This window comes from Arachis ipaensis, chromosome B5 (genome assembly GCF_059453495.1).
Source record: "Arachis ipaensis isolate K30076 ecotype BB chromosome B5, ASM5945349v1, whole genome shotgun sequence".
NCBI classification, from domain to species: Eukaryota; Viridiplantae; Streptophyta; class Magnoliopsida; order Fabales; family Fabaceae; genus Arachis; species Arachis ipaensis.
The window spans coordinates 2,277,771-2,301,259 of NC_142440.1; the positions used below are offsets into that span (position 1 = coordinate 2,277,771).

Consider the following 23,489-nt stretch of genomic DNA (forward strand, 5'->3'; position numbering starts at 1 on the left):
AATATACGTTGAAAATAAATTTTATTTTTTTATGATATTATTTCACCTCTATTATTTTTTTTAGTCAGACATAAAAAATTCGAATTCGTAATTTTTTAATTGAGTAAAAAAATACTATGTCATTTGAGTTATAACTCATTGACACTCGTATAATGATGATAATAAATTGTTATTATTAACAAAATCAACCTTAAAAAATATACCCAAAAAAATTTGTGGGAAAAATAGTTAATTAAGTAAGTAAAATATGGTTCTAGAATATTTTCCATGCCAAACCCAAACACATGCATTCCACCGCCATAGTTGCCAACTAACACACCAACGTATCAACGTTACTCACCTCATCTTTTTCGCTCTCTTCATATATATACACAACCTCTCTTAAACCCTTTTTTTTCATCACAACAACGAAAAAAGCAAGTCAAATTCCCTTTAACAATTTCTCATCTCATATTCTTCTAGTTTCTAGTTTTCCCGAGAAAATAACAAACACTTCTACCCCGCGCTTCTTGGAATCATTGTGGTGATTATCATGATGATGACGATGGTTCGTACCGCTGCTGCTGGTGGTGGTGCTAGGGTGGCCAACACTGCTGTGATTGTTGTAGCTAACCGTTTGTTCTCCACCGCGGGCCGTGGCGGCGTGGCGGCGGCGGCGGCGGCGAGAGGTGTTGGTAATGAAGTCGGTGTTGGTGGTCCGAACAAGTTAGGGTATTGGATTAGAGCATCAATGATTGATGGAGGAAGGAGCGAGAGCACTATGGCCTTGTCATCGGAGAAGGAGAAGAACAATGAAGAGAAGAAGAAGATTGGATCGTCTTCTGAAAGTGTTGGGAACAAAGAGAATAGTAATGATAAGGGTATTATTGCGAGTTATTGGGGTATCCATTCATCTAAGATTACCAAAGAGGATGGCACAGAATGGAAATGGAACTGCTTCAGGGTACATATTTTCAGATCTGTTGTTATTTATTTTCTTGAAAAGTTTTGTTTTGTTTTATTGAATATATATATATATATATATATGTTTTTTAATGAAGCCATGGGAGACATACAAAGCGGATCTGAACATTGATTTGAAGAAGCACCATGCGCCGGTAACATTTCTGGACAAGATGGCTTATTGGACTGTTAAATCGCTCAGATTCCCCACTGATCTATTCTTTCAGGTATTCATTATTCATTGATATCTTTTCAAGTGGTACATGATGGTGCATGTGATGTTAGGTTGCCGAGGGTTAGGTCATAAGTTTGATTAACCAGCACATGATGAGTGATTGGGTTTGAGAACTAAATTATGCAATTGATAATACAATACCTTTTATCTTTTGAAGTAGGATAAAACAAATTTCTGAAAGTTAAATGATCTTCATGAAGATTAATAGCTTAGAGCCTCTTTAAGAAAATTAAACCGATGATTACATAAAAATATAAAATACTTTGTTTAATTTGGGTAAGTCCATATTACCAATTTGTTCTTCGATATAGAAATATTACATCTTACATACCTTCAAAGACCTAACACAACCCTCCTCCTTTATCCGGGCTTATAAGCCTTGATAATTTCATAGTCTATAATATAAAATGCTTAATTAAGCTTTGTTCTTATCATATGTTTTATGCAAATGTAACAGCGCAGATATGGATGCCGAGCAATGATGCTGGAGACAGTGGCAGCTGTTCCTGGCATGGTGGGAGGGATGCTCCTTCACTGCAAATCGCTGCGACGATTCGAGCACAGTGGTGGCTGGATCAAAGCTCTGCTGGAAGAAGCAGAGAACGAGCGCATGCACCTAATGACCTTCATGGAAGTGGCCAAGCCAAAGTGGTATGAGCGTGCTCTGGTGATAGCAGTTCAAGGTGTTTTCTTCAATGCCTACTTCTTGGGGTATTTGGTGTCTCCCAAATTTGCACACCGCATGGTTGGGTACCTTGAGGAGGAAGCAATACACTCCTACACTGAGTTCCTTAAGGAGCTTGACAAGGGCAATATAGAGAATGTGCCAGCACCAGCCATAGCCATCGACTATTGGCAGCTTCCACCTGATTCTACTCTAAGGGATGTGGTTATGGTCGTCAGAGCCGATGAAGCGCACCACCGTGACGTCAACCACTTTGCGTCGGTAAGCTTATTTATACCCTTTTATTAATCTTGGATGAAAAAATATTGAAGGTGTGTTTGGTATATGATATTATGATTTGGATTTCTAATGGTGTCATTTTTTGAATGAATTGCAGGATGTACATTATCAAGGCCGAGAGTTACGAGAGACTGCTGCTCCAATTGGTTATCACTAAGACTCTGATTTCTTGTCAAATTTTTTAGTGGAGTGCAGATTGAGTCAAATTACATGGTTAATGTAATTTTGGCTAGAAGCCTAGAATAAATAAAGCTTCTAGTTTGATGACAACATAGTAGTATTTTTCTCAAGGTTCGTCTAACAATGTCGATGTAAATAATGTGGAGTCTACTTATTGTTCTGAGTCATACATCTCCTTGTTTGTCTTAAGTCATATATCTGAATGATTTGTTATTCTATTGGGCACTGTTGAGGGTGCTCATAGAGTTATACGAGATCTCATAACTAGAGAGCTCCACTACATTTTGCCTGATATTTACTTGATGCTGCTCCTTTTTGACGGTAGATTGCATTACTTTCTTCATGGCTATGGATCTTAACATCATCAGACAAGTGCTGCTATTTTATCTTAAGACTGGACTGGAATTTGCTAGATAATTTAGCGGAAGGAATAGATGAAATCTAATAAAAGATTTTACAATAAGTCTGGCAGGTCATGATAAAACTGCATCAATTTGAGTGACACCCGGCTGTCAGATAAGAATTATAATGAATCTATAACCAGTTTGGTATGATTATTGGGAAATGTGTTCGTTAGTGTATCGTCAATGCAAAAGTAAAGACTGCATCTTAGAAGCAAAGTTAAAACACGGTGTTAAACAGCTAGGAAAGCTGCGTGATGGTAATGGAGGGGTAAATGATTGGTATTGCCATCAGAAGATGAGAAGACGGGAGAGGGGGTGTTACTTAATTGATCCCACAATCAAGGAAAATTTAGGTTCCAAGATAGCAATTTTTGTTGCATTTAAACAAACATGGCATCGCAAACATTAGGCAATTTGGGATAATACTATTCCCAGTCCTTCCTTTATTCCTTACTTCCATTCCCAATTTCACGCTAAAGTTCCAAACATATATACGTACAGTTAAGTGGAAGGCACCTTTTGAATTAGCTGCAATGTTTTTATATGCAAGTTATTAGCACTGTTCTGCTGCTCTGAACACGCGGATACCTTGTGCAGTGAGCAGTTTAGAAATAATCATGGGATTCTCACGACTTCGTACTGATGGGAAATTCTGAGAGGGGATTGATTTGAAACGGGCCGGCTCTCAGACCATAGCTCCAGGTTGACCGTGCCGCAATCCCAATGAACAAGACACTTGAAAACCTCAGTTACGTTAAATCGATTGACCAGCGCCAATCCAAGACATTTATCAATGAGCCTCCACTCACCTGAGATAAAAAATTCATCATCCATTTTGCTGAGATACATTGACTTCAGTTCTGAATATTGATATGAAAATTATACTCCACATATGAACATTGTTAACATAGGCAGTAATGAATAATGCAAAGGATAAGATAAAATGACCATTACCATTTGGAAGAAGGTCTCCTTCAAAAAATTGCTCTCCACTTTCGGGAAACACTTCATGCGTTGATCCATCAATTGAGGTAAAAGAAATAAAAGATTCTGATGGGTGCAAAAGATCAAATGTTGGGTGAACCCTTAAGCAGACCAACCTGCAGAAAGTAAAATGGACCATAGCAGAAATCAATAATCTGAACAAATTCAAACATTTTCAATTGAGCAAATAACAGAACACAAGGATACTGCAGTCACAGAGGGTAAAACTCAAAAATTGTTAACCTAGCTAAATACGGTTTCTCATCAACGCTAGCTAATATTAGTGTTTTCTTTTTTCGGATGATTAATCTATAAATAGCTGAGTAAAATATTCTGTAAAATCTGATTCTGAAGTACTGAAAATGTTGAGTAAAACCACACACCAGTCCTTGAAAAATTCAATTTGTAACCCACACAATGCTATTAAATGTTACAATACAAAAAAAAAATAAAACCTTGAGAATCCTCCAGAACCAGCTCCAACACTGCGGGATAATATGCTTGATTCTACTTGAAACATGCTAACAGCATTCTTTGGAAAATAGATCTGCCGCTGAAGAACCAATCCTCCACCAATATCACCCTCTAATACCATAGATTCTTCTTCCCCTGCAAGCTCAAGTTCTCGACTGCAAGAAAGAAACCAAGAAATGTATGTTGAACACCAAAGTTAAGAGGGTGTGGGCGGACCAGCACGGACAAAAATATGCACACAAAGAATGGGTTAAAGGGGAATTTGAAGGAAAACTAACTCAATGATAGAGTATTCCTCTGAACATCCAGCAGATCGATACTCTGTACCACTATACTCCTCGTATCCACTGATTTCTAACCTGCTATGCAGCCATTGTGTTCCTGAAGGCAGATAATTTATCATGAACAATACAACATTTGTTCCATCCATGCAACATAAAGTAATATGATCTCCTTTATAACTGGATCTAATGAGAAACGCAAAGAACCAACAGGTCGTATGGAAAATAAAAGGAGTTTTATTTCCAGATTAATTTACTGATTAAATAAATTGCTAATGGACAATCAATTTTACCTGAAGGAATGTGCACCATGGAAATGATTCTGCCGCCAATCCAGGGAACAATTTTAAGAACCCACTCACTATTTTTCAGTTCAATGGGAGTTCTTGAAAGCTCTGTCCCCTTGGGTCCAGAAAGCTCCTCCGCATCAGGAATCTGAATTGCCCTTTCTGCATAGCATTCATGAGAAATTAGCACACCATGATACAGAGTATGCATTATTAGTGCATGCATCTTATACACAACTGAGAAGAAAATGCAATGTCAATTGCCAAATACTTCTCTCCCTGCTTACCCTCCACTTTGCTCATGGGGAAAGGAAGAGTGAAAAGCATGCAAAACTCTCAATTCTCAAAAAAAGGAAGGAAATGAGAAACCCATATACATGTGAGGAAGACGTGAAACTACTGAGCAATAGCACGGTGCTAAATATTCATGAATATCAAAACCTAAGAATATCTTCAACAGAGGTCATATAATATTATATTTTTCAAAAGCAGACTTGTTGGCAGAAGATAAATAAAGCTATAGCATCGGCAGAGAAGGATGCTAAAGAAGATGAGAATTTAAGAAAATATGAGCATATATACTCTATAAGGAAATATTCATAAACCCACAAAGTAAAGATCTGAGCAAGTGCCTACCTAATTGTTCCTTGTATTCCTTCTCACTAGTAGATACTAACTTCGATACCTCCTCTTCAGAAGGCAGAATAACTTGCAGAACTTCTCCATCCATGCCCCAGGTATCAAGCTGTATACAAAACCTAACTTATCAATATGAATCTCAAGTGGAAAGGATAATGTAATGAATAACTTCTAAGCACAACACTTGATTACTTCTTTCTATATAAGTTTCATGTTCCTCATAAATTCCTTTTTTGAAGAAACACATACCATTGCACCCCCACCTAGCAATATTTGAACATGAAGGCGGCGTTTGGGTCTTCCCCATGATCCTTCAGCTTTTTGTACTCTCACAGTAACAACCGATGACTGAAGTTCAGCCACATATTGTGTTAATAAATAATTGCCTTTGGTGAATTCATATCCATCACCATCATCCTCAAATAGAACACCTTCAGCTTTCCCTGTAAATGAATATATCTTATTCATACATTATCTAAAAGTACATTCATCTGAAAAGCAAATATAATGTGATTACAAGCATTCTTAGGGAAAACAGAATGCAGGGACTTACCTTGTTCATCTAAGGCCACAAGAAGCATCAAGTCATCTGATGGACGAGCTTCTCCAACATGTTGCAGAGGGAGACCCACAGGAATAATTGATCCACCTTTTAAATATAAAGCTGGCAAATCCTGTCATGCCCCAAACAGCACAAAAAATAAGTAAAGATTTTGAAGACAGAATAAAAAATAGAAAGAAAAGTAGAAATGACATGCAAAAAGTAGCAGAAGAAAGCATGGATACCGGATGTGCATCACCAAAGTCAAAACTCAACCAAATACCCTTAGGCAAAGTATACTCCAGCTTATCCAACCCCTGATTGCGTAAGGTGCTGATCAGATACAAAGAACACGTCAAATTAGTGCAAATTGTACAGCATTGTGTAAAACTTTCTATCAACAACTATAAGCTTCACCACATTTTGTGCTAGCATGAATAATAAAAATAATAATAATAACAACAACAACAACAACAATAATAATAATAATAAATCCTGCAAAGGCATCTCTCAATAATCTACCAGTGGCATCTAGATTGACTACTTTAAGTAAGGGGAAGAACCTTGCATATACTAAAACTGGTCCAAGCAAAAACGAGTTTTCAAGTTTCCTCAGGCTAGGATCTTTTGGATCTGCAAGAAGCGAGAATATAAATCCATCATGTGTTAACCAAACAAAAGACAGTAAATTTATTCTTCAGAACACGGAATCACCGGCAAAGAAAGTAGGTGTTGCTACTGGAGTGCCCCTTGTATGAGCAAAATAAAAAAGTGTGTAGATAAGTGGGATAAGGCGGTAGCGCCTCTTCAATGCCAATCGACAAACTTCTTCGCACTAATAATTAAAGCTGAAGTCAGTGATGCACAGTTTTGAGCATAGAAGTAAATTTCAATCACAGAAAAACATCACAGCAAACAACGGGGAAAATGAAATATAAGGAGTAAGGACTGTAGCTGCACATCTTCCCATTCATTATAGAATCTTATCTTCAGCCTCCAGCTGGGCAGCTGGCAGTGAGATTCCTTTAAAAAAGCTTTAAATGAATTTTCTAATCAATAAAATATCAGTTGCTCAAAATCTAGTTTTAAGGTGCTAGCAAAATATTAATAACAAACTAACACCCAAATTTCAAATCATGGTTTAACAGGATGTGGATACTGATACATCGGCAACAATCACATGCTTAGTAAGTAGTTGGGCGTAAAAAAGAATATATGATAAAACCAGTATTTTCTTTTTAGGTGCCCTGAATAATATAAATGAACAGAAGTACATAAACAGTTATCATTTTTCACAGAAGTTCAAAAGATTTCAGGTAAAACAAGAGCAATTTTTAAAGTTAGCACTAAATAAGTTCAAAACGTGTTGTGCAACACCAAAACTTAAAGCATGAAATGAAGTACATGTGAGAATATATTTATTTATTTCAATTAACTCATTTTAAAGTTGATGTCAAGCAAAGACAAAGAACTAGATAAAGTCCAGTACATTACCAGTTGGAAACCATAACAAAGAAAAGAATTTAATATAGGCAACTGCGAACCAACCTCTTCCCCAAAAGACCAGGGTTCATGGTCTTTTGTGCCTTCTTCAGAATGACCTCTGCAGAAGGGAAACAAGGAACCTACACCCATCCACCTTCCAAAAAGCCTAGGTGTTGCATTTCCAGCAAATCCCCCAAGATCAGGACCAGAAAATGGCTGACCACTGAGTCCCTGAACACAACAAATGCAAAAAATGAAGGGATGCAGAAAACTTACTGGATGCCAATATTTATGTTAGAAATACATAAATATCCTTCTGACTTTATCTTTCTTCCAGCACTGAACATAGTATTTTTTCAATACAACACCACTCACAAAGCACTGAACATAGTATTAAAATGTGTAAAATACAAAAAGCTATAAGGAGGGAGCTACGAGGACTTAAAATATTCTTCACAACAATTTGCAGGACAAAGTGGTACCAAGATGATATCAAATGCAAATGTTGCTCAAGAAGCATTGGTTTGATTCATACCAACTGAAGTACCATAGAGATACTCATATGAAAATGCTCCCAGGTTGAAAGGTTATCTCCAGTCCATGTTGCGGCATACCTTTGGCTACCAACGAATCCAGCTCTGGTGAGAACAAATGGTCGTTTGTTTTCGTTTGCCAGTTTCATACCTTCGTAGGTTGATCTTGCCATTAGTAGACCATAAACCTACAGCGAACAGTCATAAGAATAACTAGTGGTTCAAGGTAGACAATATTACCTTGCAAAACCATTGACACACTCAACAAAGACAAACTTCACAAAATAAATTCAGAGTCAAGCTGCAGGACTGTAGCTTACTATTATATAACTGAATCACATCCTACTTGCATGTATCACCCACAAGTTTATTATAAAAAGACATGTTACTCCAAAACTATGATAAAGGTTAAAGAATACTACATTATGATAAAAAGAATGATTCTGATGACCGCCAAGTTCACTGTCTCCCCTATGAACATTGTTCTCAGGCATTGTTTTTGTTACAACCTGGAAAAGCATAATAAATGTAAAATTCAAATGTCAAGACCACAAATACCAAAATTTGGACAGAACCTTGTTTATAAATTATAATTTATTGAAAACATATTAACCAGATTAAAAATACCTTAAAAACAGCAGGTTCATTCATATCATTCCATATGCCATCAACACCATTGGAAATGAAATCTTTAACTAGATTAGCCCACCATGAACGAACTTTTGACTGTGTATAGTCAGGGAAGGCACAAGGCCCAGGCCACACCTCCCCTAAGGAAAAAATAGATAAGCACAATGCATCACTAGGAGGAAAGAAGAATGTATAAAGTGAAAAAAGCATAGTGAAAATAATAGTTACCAACAAAAGGTGTTCCATCTGCCTTTTGGACCCAAACATCACTTTTACAACCACTATCATATACAAAATAACCTTCTTCCTGTTTAATGCCAGGATCAAGCATCCAAATAGCTTTAAAACCATTATAATGGAGGCCTTCTGCTAAAGACTTGGGATCACGAAAACGCTCCTGAAGGATATCAGAAAACTTATTTTCCAAATAAAAAATACTGCTAAACACATATTCAAGATGGTCAAACCCAAAAATTAGTGTGCAATGGGAACTTAATCTTGGACAATACATCCCCCCATGTGTGTGAGCCACGGAATGCATGTACTGATTGCAGCATCAATCCATATATTAGTTACTGCTATTTATCTAAGGAGAATAACATGCCTTGTCAAAGGTGAAACAACGAAAACCATCCATGTAATCGATATCCATCCATATCACATCACAAGGTATAGACTTTTTCCGGAATGTTCTTGCTACCTGCAATTTTCAATAGCTAACCAGTCAAGGAAATATGATACATGCCTTTCAAAATCTAACAACTAAACATATCGCTAGCTACCCACAACTCCAAAAGTACGCAAAACTTCAATACTGTTTGCTATGCACAATACATAAATACGCATCAAATCTTGAAAATTTTTAAAAGAAGTTAATGAAACATAACAGAAGTTAAAGAAAGTTTTACAAAATTAAAAGTAAAAGTTATCCATTTTTCAGTTTAATTTTATCAAAAGCCATTGAAGGTGCATTTGTTTTAGTTTTCTTCTTAAGATACTCATCTCTGCTTCTCCTGAATAGCCTAAAGTAGATCCCATATATTTCTTGTAATCTTTTGAGTAGAAGTTGAGATGAGTTGTTCTATGAAGTGGTGATTTTTTTTTTCAAACGTAGTAAATTCACTTTTATCCAAATATAATAAAAAAGCAGAAACAGGCGAACCTCCAGAAGTAGAGTAAATGAATGCAATCAGTCCCTAGAGTTATTACTATTTAGAAAGACAAGATAAGAGCAGTGCAGTACCTCCAGAACCCTCTGGTCAGACATGTAGCTCCAACGGCACTGTTGATAGCCTAATGACCATTTGGGGGGCATAAACACGGTCCCTATAAATAAATTGATGACAATGGAACATAATATCAATCACATTCTAATATATGAATGCTGAATAGAACTTTAACATTCTAATATCAATCACATTCTAATATATCAATCCTATACATAAATTTACAGTTAAGCAGTTATAACAGAGAACTTAAAAGTACATTTATCAACTCGTTTTGTGCTTCCAGGATTTGAATAACAGAGAAATTAATATTACCAATAATATCCTCATATTTAGGCATGGATTTGAGAAACTCCTAGTTTGATAAAAACACACTTTGCATTTTCATGTTCGCTTATTAACATAACTTGCATATAATTCATGCTTTCACATGGTACATAAGTTTTTATACTGATTCCATGAGCTATGAAAGAATTCATTTTCCCCTAAAACTGCATTAAACCTTCTTATGTTAAGTCCCTCAAGAAAGATGAAGCACAATGGTTAGAACTAGAGCAATAATATTTAAAGCTGGATTTTTATTAAAGAAAATTACCTATGGCTTTTGATAGAGATATCAAAACAGCTGTGGGTGAAGCAAAAGGACCAAATGTAATGACAGGATATGAGGATGGAGCAACAAACTGTATTGTTGATTCTTTTCTCAGATCAATCTGCTTATGAACAGAACAAATGACCATCGATCATATCAATATAACATCAGAAATGTCTCTTAAAGGTTAACCTACATAAATGACATAAATCCAAAGGTTACAGCACCTCACAACGCTTTGTAGTATCAGCAAGAATTCCTAATGCCTCCCCATTTGGAAGAATAGCTAACACCCATGGATGTGATTGGTACAAGGACATAGTTTCAGGACCATAACCATATGCATCTGTGTTCCACGTGAAAACCTACAAGTGCAATATAACTCATTGTTACAATGATACCAAAGAGGACCCTTTTAAACTTGACTATTCCATCCAATTGACTCACTCTTTTCCCTGTCCTTTCAAGCTGCCCACTAGCTTCTCCAGTTCCGTAGAGAGAAGTACCTGTAGGGAACTGTTCAGAAACAAATTCAATCAATTTCTGAAGAGCAGACAAATGATATAATAAGCAAAACAGGGTATGTTTCGTTGAGCTAAAACTGGGGTCAAATTTTTACACATCAAACTCATCATGAAAATTTTCATCCAGGTTTTACCCCCCAGATCAAACATACCCTAAAATGTGAAAAATACACCTGAAAAAGTAATCAAGATGGCTGAGATAACATCCAAAAGCTCTAACTTGTAAACTAGTAAAGCAACGAACCTCAAGTTTGACAACCTGCTGCTCCAGCAGGCACTCAAAAGTAGGGGTATATACAGGAACCTTGTCACTAGTTATAGGTGTGTCTCGATCTCTGCTATTCACAAAAGAAATGCTGGGAAATGCTGCATCTCTATCATTTACAGAACAGTCAAATCGGAAGACTCCATCTCCCAAAATAGGCTTGTAAATCATTTTCCCTGAGCTGACACCAGTGCCATCACTAGTGACTGTCTTTCTTTCATAATTAGCCATTTTAGCTAAAAACTTCTCACAAAATCTCCTTTTTCTTCTGCATTCCAAAAACAATATTGTCAAACCTTATATAACTGTTTAATGCAGTGCTTTAACCCAATAATATAATAATAATAATAATAATAATAATAATAATAATAATAATAATAATAATAATAATAATAATGTTGATGATGATGATGATGATGATGATGATGATGTTGATGATGACGACGATGATGATGATGATGATGATGATGATGATGATGATGATGATGATGATGATGATAATTCAAGGCAGTGAAATGAAAATTTCAGAAATATACAGTTCAACTGAAATAGCATGATCATCTATCAAATCATGTAACATGTAACACTGATGAATAAACTACTCAAAATTCCACGACCTAAGAACTCTAATTGACGATTAAACATGCAAGAACTAAAAATGCGGTATTAAATTCAGTTAAATTAGCATAAATTCCTGGAACCATGCACTTTTCACTGCACAGCGTGGATTTTGTTGACGAATGATGAAGAATTATAAAAGGGAAATCAGAAGTAACCTGAGAGTGATGAGTGATTGTGAAGATGGAAACGGTCGCGTATTGGTGTTCCGAAGAAGGAGAAGATGGTGGTTAAGTGTTGACGCGAACTTCGATGGAATCGCAGGGACGGTTGTGCTCCAACTGCAACAGTAACTGCTGCAACCGAAACTGAACACTTCCATGATCGATGCTTTTTGCTTTCTATTTATATTTACATTTTAATTTTTTTTATTAATAGATTGTTATTAGTATTACTATTTTCGTCGACTTATTATTGGTGTGTGTTTCTGTTGTCGAATTTGTTGTTGCCGTCATGCTCCCACTTTCAAGATATAATGATTTGAGTAAAGTAAATACTATATTCAAAGAATTTAAATTAAATAAGATATTTAGTTCTCAATAAATTTTTATTTGAGACACATATAAGTTTTTTTTATATACAAATCTATAAAAATTAGTCCTAACCCAATAAAAATAACTCTCAATTTAGAGAGCATATATTTCCTCAACTTTGAATATCGCAAAATAAAAAAATTCTTTTTTAACATTTGTATTCCACATTCTTCCTCCTCCTTTTTCTTTGTATTCCTCTTCCTTTTTTTTCGCATTCTTTCTTCTTTTTCTCCACGTGTTTCATCCTCGTGATTCTTTTTATTGTTATTATTATTGCTGCATTTTTTTTTCTTCTCCTCTTTCTATTGATTTTATAACATTATGTTCTTTGTTTAATTTTTTCTCCCAAGATGAATTATAAGAAAACAAAGTAAGAAGATGAGGAAGTAGCATTAGAAGATGAGGAGGAGGAAAAAGAATAATTTTGAATTATGCAGAACTCAAAATAAAAATACATCCAAATATTTTCGTATTACACCCAAATTTGCTGTAAATACAAAAAAAATATTTTCTCTAATGCTGCATTTTTTTTCTTCTTCTTTTAGTTAAATGAATATAAGTTTATCATTTTCCAAGTAATTTTGCATCATTATGTGTTTCTTCCTTTTTTTTTTAGTTTTTATTCTTGTTAAGAGAGTAAAATAAGAAAAAATTTGAGAAGATAAAACAATAAGGAAAAGACGAATAAGAAAAAAAGAAGAAAAAGATGGTGATGATGATTGAAAAAAAAGAAGCAAGATGAAGAGGAGGAAGAGGAAGAGTTTTAAATTATACAGAACTTATTAGAATAAAAATACACCCAAAATTCTTAAAATACACCAAAATATATTCGTATTACATCCAAATTTGCTGCAAATACAGAAAAATATTTCTTCTAATGTTGCATTTTTTCTTCTTTTTTTCTTATTTCTTTTAGTTAAATGAATGTAAGCTTCTTCGAAGTAATTTTGCAGTTTCTTCTTCTTCTTTATTTGATTTTTTTGTTTTATTCTTGATAAGAGAGTAAAACAAGAAGAAACTTGAGAAGGTAAAACAAAAAGAAAAAGATGAATAAGAAAAAAAAAGAAGAAAAAGATGGTGATGATGATGAAAAAAAAAAGAAGAAGAAGTGGAAGATGAGGAGGAGGAAGAGGAAGAGTTTTGAATTATGCAAACTTAGCAGAATAAAAATACATCCAAAATTCTTAAAATACACAAAAATATCTTCGTGTTATACCCATATTTACTGTAAATACAGAAAAATATTTCCTTTAATGCTATATTTTTTTTCTTCTGAATTAAACCACACCTCAGTCACTTGATTGGATTTAAAACAATAATCAATTTCATTCTGATTCAATTGACAATTTAAATCTGAATTATTTATTATCTTCAACAACGAGATAACTGATGATGGAGGAGAGAGAAAAATAAAGGAGGAGAAGAAATTCCAATGAAAAAAGGAGGATGAAGAGAAAGAGGAGAAAGATGTGGTGTTGATGATGATGATAACAAAAAAGAAAAATAATGAAAAAGAAGAAAAACATGCAGTAACAGCACAAAACGCGTAAATATAAATAACTTGTAAAGACTTATACGAGAAAAATACTTGTATGTGGAGAATAATTATTTTTTATTTTTCAAAAATCACTTGCATCAAATAGATTGTATTTTTTCTTTATTTTTAATTAAATTTTTATTACATGATGGAAAAATATGTTTTAAAATTTATTATAATAAAAAAGAATAAAATTTATTAAAAACAAAATATCTAGTTTAATTTAAAAACAAAAAGTCTATTTGAATATTTATTCTAATGATTCTTATGATAAATATTTTAGTAAACTTTTTAAATGTTATTGATTTTTTTAGAATAATAAAAATATTTTTAAAATTAATATTATTTTTTAAATAACATATAAATTCTTTTAAATTTTCAATAAAACACAAAAATAAAAAATAAGTAAATTTAAGTTTTAACAAAAGGAATAACATTTAAAGTAGCGAATGATAAAATCTTACTTGACATATAAGTCGGGTTAGGCATATAAAATGAAATTAGTCTTTATTTGACTGACTTTATTTTTGGGTTATGATATAAAGTATAAACAACTAACAACTAATTTTTGATAAATAACTTCAATGACAAGCATTATCTGCAACCAAATCATATAATTAATTAAAAAATAATTGAAACTTTTAATTATTTCCTTAATTTCTAAAAAGGAAATTGAAATCTTTATTTTTTTATATTTTCAAAAAATAATATATATCTTTAAACTTGTACTTATTTAAATATTAAAAAAATAATTAAGAAAATAAATTAACATTACTTTAATTAATTTTCCCATATACTACTTAATTAATTTATCTTTATAAAAAAATAATTAATTAATTTATGTTGCCATTAATCACCATGTCGCTTTAGAGGCCCTCCCTGCGTTTCATTCAGGTCTCAGGAGTGAGTTCCCAAACATGGAAGATGAACAAACCAACGAGGTTCTCCAAGAGCTCCTCAAAGTCGAGGTCGACATTCAAGATGTTCAGGGTTTATTTTTTTAACTCCCTTTTGTTTGCCGCCAAATGTTAATACCTCGAGCTTTGTCAATTTTCAATTTTTATTTATTTGTTGGTGGTTTTTGCAGAGCAAATTAGAGTGTTAGTTGAGAGGCAAGAGAAGTTGTACGAGAAAAAATCCGAGCTCAGTGCTATTCTGGAAGCGTGCAGAGAATCTGGGAATGAGGTTAATAATGGGGCTTCCATTTCTGTGGAGAATTGGTCTGGGGAATTTCAATGGGACTCTCAAGCTGATGATCTCAGGTTGAACATTTTTGGCATTTCCTCTTACCGTGCAAACCAAAGAGAGGTAACATGAAAATAAAAATGTTCTTTTTTTAATTTTATATTTTTCATTGAAAACAATAGGAAAATTAGAATGTTACACTCTTACACTGCAGCAGCACCTGTTCAGTGTTTTGTTCTGAACTGAAAATTGTGTTGATGTTGATTGTTGTCATTGTATTATTGTGGGGTCTAATGTAGAACACTTCATGAGTTCATGTTAAGAGTATGAATACAACAACAAAGCCTTAGGTGGGGTCGGCCTAATGTATCGAACGACAGCATTGTGCGTTATCATGCATATGTTTACAGTGAGACTGTTTATATATAGATCTCGTGTGTGGTCTTCTAATTGTTGTGTTCCTGGAAGTTACTAAATTCTTCCCGCTGGTTGGTAGAGCTCTGCTACCTGGTTCACATGTATGATGTCATAGACATAATGGTTAGTTTCTTAGTGTTTAACCATTATATAAGTACTTTGATTGATGATACATTTTTGTTCTTAGTTAATATTTGCTTTAAAAAATTGGGATGTGTTTGCTGTAATGAGCACATAAAAAATGTGTAGTTTGAACTTTGAAGGCTGTACTTTTAGTATCTTTCTTCCCCCTCTATTGAAGAAATATGACTTTTGTGTATATGATTTTAATAACAAGTTGTCTCATTGATGACAGATAATTAATGCCATTATGAGTGGAAGGGATGTCTTGGTCATTATGGCTGCAGGTGGTGGCAAGAGCCTTTGCTACCAGCTTCCAGCTGTTCTTCGTGACGGGATTGCTCTTGTTGTCAGTCCCTTGCTTTCCTTAATCCAAGATCAGGTGCATTTAGTTATGTTAAAAATCCAGCTCAAAAGGTCAATCCATAAGCTTTTCCACGAGTTTAACATGTTTTCCTCTTTCTCTCCATTTTCGTTTTTCCCTTTAATGGGTTGGACATGTTCCTTAGGTAATGGGTTTGACTGCCTTGGGCATTCCGGCACATATGTTGACTTCGACAACAAGTAAGGAAGATGAGAAATTCATATACAAAGCATTGGAGAAGGGTGAGGGGGAACTCAAAATATTGTATGTCACTCCTGAAAAGATATCAAAAAGCAAGAGATTCATGTCAAAGCTTGAAAAGTGCCATCATGCTGGTCGTCTCTCTCTAATTTCAATTGATGTGAGTTCATAATAAAATACCATATCGATTGGTATTGCTTTGTGTTTGGTAATATCATTGTTAACAATTTTCCTACCAAGGTCTGAGTTTTCAATAACAATGTTATGATAGGTGAGTGACAGATTATTTCTCGTTTATTCTGTTTGCAGGAGGCACATTGCTGTAGTCAGTGGGGCCATGACTTTCGACCTGACTACAAAAACCTTGGTATTCTCAAGACTCAATTCCCTAATGTTCCTATGGTTGCTTTGACTGTAAGTCTTTATTATCAAACTTAAGCTAATTATTATAAATAAATGATCGCATTTTATGTTTGTTTGTCATTTTGAATTTTGATTTATATTTTGACATTTATTATCCAGGCAACTGCTACTCAAAGGGTCCAAAATGATCTGATGGATATGTTGCATATTCCAAGATGTGTCAAATTTGTCAGCACAGTGAATAGGCCAAACTTATTTTATATGGTATGATAATATATCTTCCTGTTTTAACAGACTTTCACATTTTCTACATAGACCACCCAAAAGATCAAAGAAGTTATATTTTTCATTTGGCTTCAATAACAACTCAACAGGAAGGTCTATGATCAAACAGTTTCATAATTCACACTGCAGGTGAAGGAAAAATCATCTGTTGGAAAGGTGGTTATTGATGAAATTGCTGAATTCATTAAAGAATCTTATCCAAATAATGAATCAGGAATTGTATATTGCTTCTCTAGGAAGGAATGTGAACAGGTACCTGTGATTTGGCTTTCTTCTCCTAACATTTAGGCACACATATTTTGAATGTCAAATTTTACCCTCAAGGAAGCATAATGCGCTCATTTCAAGAGTTACTACCAAAATAGAAAAACTTTGCCCCAAGACCTGATGAGCTAATTGAATTCTGATAGTGTTTGCTTTATTTTCTAATGAGTAATGCTATATTATACTGAGAATCTTCTTACACATTCTCCTAAAGGCTAAATGGATCAAACGTAGAAACTTCAAGTTTCTTTAAATCTTAAAAAGCAATCAATTATTCCTTAATTTAGTAATGAAGAGGGTGTTTAGGAAGATTAGTGTTTTCTCTTTGTTAATATGTATATACTTCAGATCCTATGTTATATGCTATTTGTGAGGTAGAGTAGATACTTATCCCTTTCGTTGGCAAGATAATTTTAGGTTGCAAAGGAGTTACGGGAGAGAGGAATTAAAGCCAATTACTATCATGCAGATATGGATGTAAATGCTCGAGAAAAAGTACATATGTGGTAAAGTTTATCAGAATTTCGTCACTGTTACATGTTAATGGTTTTGAACAGGAATCAAATAAGTTGTCTTAGTAAAGTTGCACTTGTTGCATCCATTTCTCAGATATAGTTGTCTATTTGTCATTGTAAACTCTTTCTTACAAGTGAGCTGATTAGGATGTCTATGTTTAATTGCACAGGTGGAGCAGTAACAAGCTGCAGGTCATAGTTGGTACAGTATGTATCATTTCTTCTGTCATAGTGACCAATAGATTTGTCATTTCTGGGTTCTAGTCTATTACAGCCCTTGTTATATGTTGTCTTATTTTTTATTTTCAATTTTCATTACAGGTAGCATTTGGTATGGGAATCAACAAACCGGATGGTTAGTATTGCAAAGCTCTCTCAAAACTCCTCAAGAATATCTTTTCTATAATAGATGTATGCACAATTTTCGTTTTTTTAAGGTAAATATGGATAAATTAAACCCCTTTTCAACGAAAGAAAAAAGAAGTGCTGATTCACATGGACATCTTACTTTTGTTACTGAGATATTGTTTAGCAATCATTTTTTGATGTTCAAATATTGGTGTGATAACTTGTAATTACTACTTTTAAATGCATGCCCTTCTTGATGCTTACATAATCGGAGAACTGGAGATTCTGCTGCTTCTTTTGTTGGATATAGAAATCTGCTTATTAATCCTTTTATAAGTTAGAAGTCCTTGATGGACATATATATCGTATTTGCTTTGCATTCATCGAGGTCGAGAATATTTCATGCTAGATATTTTCATATAGTCAGGTTTGTCATCCATCACAGCTTGAGCAAATCAATGGAAACATACTATCAGGTTTTTCTCTGATCCTGCTACCATTTTTTCCATTACATATCCTTTTATGCTATCTGTTAATGGTCAATCATCCTAGCAGCTTAAGTTGTTGGGGGGAAGGCCTATGAATGCCTTTACTGTTGCAGCTTCCTAGTTAAAATTTTCTTGGGCTTGAAATGCAGGCATAGGCCATGCTTACCATACTTATCCTATAAATCAATTTAGTGAAGAAAAAATTGGAGTGTCAAAGATTGACAATTTGGTCTATTGTCAAAAGAGACTTCCATTGTTAAGAAAGTTAGACCAAAAACTTAAGCTGTCAAGTGGATGAGGCTTAGCACTGTTTTTTACTTAACATAAATACATTCTTTTTCAACAGGAAAGTGGTCGAGCTGGACGAGATGGACTTCCTTCTGAATGTCTACTATACTTTAGACCTGCTGATGTTCCACGACAGGTAAACCTTTGCCATTGATTTAGACTAAAATGCATTCATATTTCTTTACATTTCATTTCATTGAGATCAATCATATTTTCCAGTGGAATTTGATGCCTACTTTTGGTGGCAACCTCCCATTAAAAAGTGTAATGAGATTAAAAAAAAAAAAAAAAAACTTATCTAGGAATATGCTAAAGTTGAATTTAATCTCTTTTTACATGCTTGCCTTTATAAATATGCTTGTGCATATCTACTTTTGGGCATCGATATCAGATTGCTGGACTATATGATTGATTATCACAGAAAATTTCTGACAGAGTTCAATGGTCTTCTACGAAAATTCAGGATTGCAGAACTTGTATGACATTGTACGATATTGTCAGGTACCAATACTCATTCATTTGTTCAGATTTTCATAGATTTCAAAGTTCAAAATGCCTGTTTCTTTCTTTCTTCTCTCTCCTGTTTTGGCAACGGTTCTTAATTTTAATTCTTATTCTTGGCCTATCTGTAACAATTTGAATATACCCATCCTTCCTTCTCATATATGCTACTGGAACTAATAGAATGTCCAATCCTTTAAACTGAACCTACTCTGGTCTGAGACTGACTACAAATCAATTAAGGTCTCTTCTTTTTCTTGGTCATTTGCTACAAATTTATATAATCAGTTATAATGGTGATGATGCCAACTAGTAAATTTTGTTTGCCTTTGTGTGATTTTATTTTTAAGGATAAGAAAATGACCATAGAGTTTTATAAGCACAATGAAATGTTTCGAAAGCTTACCAAAAAAAAAAACATGTTTCAACTGTTGTAATTATTTCTTCTTTGTAAGCTTTTTATAAGCATAAGTCCATTCTGCATACTCTCTACTTTGTCACTCTGTAACGTGAGCATCTGACCCTTTTTTTAAAACAAATTCATTGAATTATTTATACATTATAATTTTCGTTCTCTCCAACCAGTCCAAACGACAATGTCGACGAGCTGCCTTTTTCCGGCATTTTGCTGAGCCTCTGCAAGAGTGCAATGGTACTTTTTGATGTCAACATCTACTTTTTTCATTTTCCCCCAATTATTTCAGGATGGTGTGGTGTTATACAATCAAGTGATATTGATAGACTCTTGATGTTGTTACAGGGATGTGTGACAACTGTGCATTCTCAAGTGAGGTGAAGGAAGTGGATGTCTCGCGTATGTTGCTTTGTCATTTTGTCTTCTCATTTCCCCAATATATTCGTTGTTATAGTAATTGATTCTCCTTTTTCTTTATTCTTACTCTGATCTCTAAATTTGTTTTCTGTTTTATTCCTCCATTTAGTTAACAAAAGGACTTTACATGGGATGCTTTTCAGGACACGCAAAACTGATGGTTTCATTGTTGCAAGATATGCAAGCAAATGATCAGAGGACAACAATGTTGCAATTAGTTGAAAAAATGAAAGTGAAGCAAAAGGAACTAGGTTAGTTTTGTCCTCGCTTATATATTATTTGTTGATTTGTTCTTCCAACCACACCTTTTCCTTCAAGTTTGTTCCTGCCATTGAATATGGTTGAACAAAACTTTGGAGGTGTAACCCGAGCCCCCAATATAACCCCACCCCCCACCCCCCCCCCCCCCTTTCTTTATTTTTTCACAATTTAAACATCTTTTCTTTCCTGCCAGTCTTAATCAAAGAAAATTTCAATATTCATCTGTGAATTTTGATCTGAATACTGAAGTAGATTTATCTCAAATATCATGGGATAAAATATTTCTGCAATGAATTGTCCAGGTTCGGATTTGAAAAAAGAGGAAATTGAGCAGCTCATCTTACATCTATTGCTGGAGCATGTTTTGGTAATACACTTTGATGCCTTAATACTGAAGTTTGAAATATTTCTTGCTCTCATCGTTGTTCTAAGTATTACCTTTCATACTTTTGCATGAGCTATACTTTAGTTTAATTGAACAACTCTACTCACGCTTGGTTCAACTCTACTCTGGCAAGGATTTCACTCCCTTCATTGGTCATCTTATAGCTCAAACTAAGATCAGTTAAAGTATAAATCTTAAAGAGACAAGCATGCTAACTCTAGTAAATATTGTCAAAGAATAATCTTAAATTTAGAATTGCACTATCTGTTAATCAAAGATTCTTAAGCTTTCAGCAGACTAGTTACTGTAAAAATGTATATTATCAATCTTTAGTGACTCCGTGGATAAAGCTAATATTTTGCTTGTGTAGAAAGAAGAATTTCAGCATACAGCTTATGCAACAAATGCTTACATTGCTTTAGGACCACTAACCAAGCCAATATTGCAAGGTATGCACGCAGTTTTCTTATTAAAGATGCTAAAAAATGTGACGCACAAATTGTCGATTATCAAGTTATACTTTTATTGCTATTACCCGAGATTTTATTTACAGTTATACTTATATTCTTCTGTTCCCACTTTAACTGCTACACTGTCCAGAATGTTCTCGACTCTGACCTGGCTGCATTGTTTTACACGCAGGGAAGAAGGCTGTGAAGCTTGAGATTTATAGTGAACAAAGAACTAAGGCTGCTGTAAGATCAGCGAAACGCAGCCTTGGGTCCTCTGGTTTGGAGCTAAAGCTTGATGAGTTGAGAAAAGAATTGTCTTCCGTTCATGGAGGAATATTACCACACTCTATCTTGTCCACCCAACAAATCAGCTTATTAAGTTCTCAAAAACCAAAGTCATTAGAACAGGCAAGTTTCACAGTTTCTATATATAATGTAACTTAGATTTGTGCTGTTGCATTTTATATTGTTTTTGGTTTTTCGGTTTTTGCAAAAGAAATAATGAAAGCAGGAAATAGTATTTAATCGTTCACTTTTCTTCACAAAATTCTAAAAATATAAAACACTGAAACCGAAATTAGAAAATGAAAACAGAAACTAAACAAACCCTAAATGTTTTATGTATAATCTAGACTTATATATTTCATATTGTCTTATGCAGTTGGAGAAGGTAATTGGGAAATTGAAGACAGAAAAGTATGGCAGTAGAATTCTTGAGCAGATTGAAAAATATTCTGATTTCAAGCCGGATGATCAGCAAGAAAGTGGTGCTAGTGTTGCTAAGAGATCAAGGACCAAGAAGAACCTTGTTCTTATTGAGAGTAGTGAAGATGAAGCATGAGAAAAGATGGTAGAGTCAATGCAATTTTTTTCCTCCAATTATATAGTGCTGTTTTATTTGGGAAAAAAAAAATGAAGCAAATCCTTGTTAAATAGAGCTTGTGGATCATCAAAAGATGAAAAGGACTTGGGAAAAAAAATTCACAGGTTGGTTTTTCTGATCTACAAATTTAGTTGATAAATTTGATGGGATTATGAGTGTGTAACTCAAACCAAATCTGGGTTGTTGTTAATTACTAATTTAGTGCTTTCTAAAAGTAAGAAAGATTTAATTTTGATTGTATCAAAAGATGTACAAGTTTTGGGTTATCTAATCATTTGTGGTCAAATAAATATAGTATTTGACTTTTTTTTCTTTTTTTTTTTTAATCGAAAGAGAGCTTAGCGTCCAAGACTGTAAAAGACTTATTATTTCTCGTTAAAATAAAATATTCTTAATAAAATATAATTTAAAAGATAACTTAATATATTATATTAAAAATTTATGTAATTATTTTGTCTTATACCAGAAAGTAAATAAATAATAAAATAATTATACTTTTTATTTTTTGACAATATCTTGTTATGTAAAATGGTGTTTTTTCTTCACGACCATAATTGTAAATCTATATAAAAAAAACTTATATATTTGTCATATTTAAATAGTTGACTATTTTATTGAAAAGTATTTCTATAAATATATTTAAATATAAACTTTTTTTTTACTTTTATTTCTATTTCTGAAAAAAAATTTGCTCCCTCAACTGCATAAACAGAATGAATCCAGTATACTTTAATTTCACCTAGAAAAAAATTAGTTTAAAAAAGAAAAAAATTAACTAATATTAATTCAAATATAAATACTTATCCAACATTTCTCATTAACTATATATCGGATTTTGAGGAAAGTAAACTGCATCCATTTATGTCATACTTCATTTTCAAAGAAAGTTTGTAACATTTCCCCTAAAATGTGGAATCTGTGATGTTTTAGATAAGGAAAGAAGATACGAATAAATAAAATGAATATTATTTTCTAAAGGTAGACAAAACAGCGGCTGATTCTTTTTATATGAAAAAATATTGGTGTTTTTTTTTTTTAAAATGAGATTATTTGGTGTAATTACAGATGGTGAATTTTGTAGGAGAGAAGTTAACACGTGGGGGACGTGTTGCAACACGTGGGGGGTGTACTGGATACGTAGCAGCATTCTGGCCAATACGTGGGGGCGTATTGCAATACGTGAGGGGCGTGTTGAATGATTTCCACAATATTATAATACACTTTAAATATCAATACTCAACTAAAACACCATCTTTATTTTCATATTAAAAATAATTTCTGAATAACAGCTTTCAAAAATTATTCAAATCTATTGTCGATAAGAATGGTGCAGAATGACAAAATATATTTTCTCTGCCATGTTTTCCGAAGGTTCTTTTTAATTTGGGATTTCCTACGGTATCCCAAGTCAATGACAAAATAAAATTTAAATTCGTGATAAAATAGTGTTTAACCTATTATTT

At 33.7% G+C, this 23,489-nt stretch overlaps 3 protein-coding genes across 4 annotated transcripts; 2 read left to right on the plus strand and 1 right to left on the minus strand.

Annotated features, from left to right (window-relative positions):
- The first annotated feature begins 204 nt into the window (after positions 1–204).
- Positions 205–2,615, plus strand: LOC107642421 (ubiquinol oxidase 2, mitochondrial). The gene is made up of 4 exons (XM_088488710.1): positions 205–943; positions 1,041–1,169; positions 1,635–2,123; positions 2,239–2,615. Exons 1-4 carry the CDS (start codon positions 533–535, stop codon positions 2,296–2,298), a joined length of 1,089 nt encoding a protein of 362 aa, XP_088344836.1. The 5' UTR covers positions 205–532; the 3' UTR covers positions 2,299–2,615.
- Positions 2,616–3,021: 406 nt separating this feature from the next.
- Positions 3,022–12,295, minus strand: HGL1 (heteroglycan glucosidase 1). Its single transcript, XM_016345774.3, has 23 exons — positions 11,963–12,295; positions 11,166–11,454; positions 10,845–10,913; positions 10,625–10,762; positions 10,401–10,518; positions 9,823–9,905; positions 9,184–9,279; positions 8,808–8,976; positions 8,577–8,719; positions 8,372–8,458; positions 7,952–8,137; positions 7,480–7,647; positions 6,646–6,766; positions 6,495–6,564; positions 6,177–6,264; positions 5,944–6,064; positions 5,640–5,833; positions 5,388–5,496; positions 4,758–4,913; positions 4,462–4,564; positions 4,165–4,338; positions 3,680–3,825; positions 3,022–3,534 (listed from the first exon to the last, which is right to left on the minus strand). The coding sequence occupies exons 1-23, from the start codon at positions 12,124–12,126 to the stop codon at positions 3,341–3,343; spliced, it is 3,186 nt and encodes a 1,061-aa protein (XP_016201260.1). The 5' UTR covers positions 12,127–12,295; the 3' UTR covers positions 3,022–3,340.
- A 2,426-nt stretch (positions 12,296–14,721) lies between these two features.
- On the plus strand, positions 14,722–22,316 carry RECQL2 (RECQ helicase L2). Of its 2 annotated transcripts, none has more exons than XM_088487857.1 (20): positions 14,722–14,842; positions 14,962–15,182; positions 15,832–15,978; positions 16,106–16,321; positions 16,471–16,575; positions 16,684–16,788; positions 16,939–17,061; positions 17,491–17,579; positions 17,759–17,795; positions 17,910–17,943; positions 18,360–18,412; positions 18,771–18,848; positions 19,148–19,213; positions 19,799–19,865; positions 19,974–20,027; positions 20,189–20,296; positions 20,609–20,673; positions 21,062–21,140; positions 21,334–21,551; positions 21,805–22,316. In XM_088487857.1, exons 3-20 carry the CDS (start codon positions 15,847–15,849, stop codon positions 21,982–21,984), a joined length of 1,809 nt encoding a protein of 602 aa, XP_088343983.1. In that variant the 5' UTR covers positions 14,722–14,842; positions 14,962–15,182; positions 15,832–15,846; the 3' UTR covers positions 21,985–22,316. The 2 variants fall into 2 exon arrangements, with proteins under 2 accessions (XP_088343983.1, XP_016201261.1); XM_016345775.3 differs by having other exon boundaries at positions 14,726–14,864.
- The last annotated feature ends 1,173 nt before the right edge of the window (positions 22,317–23,489 follow it).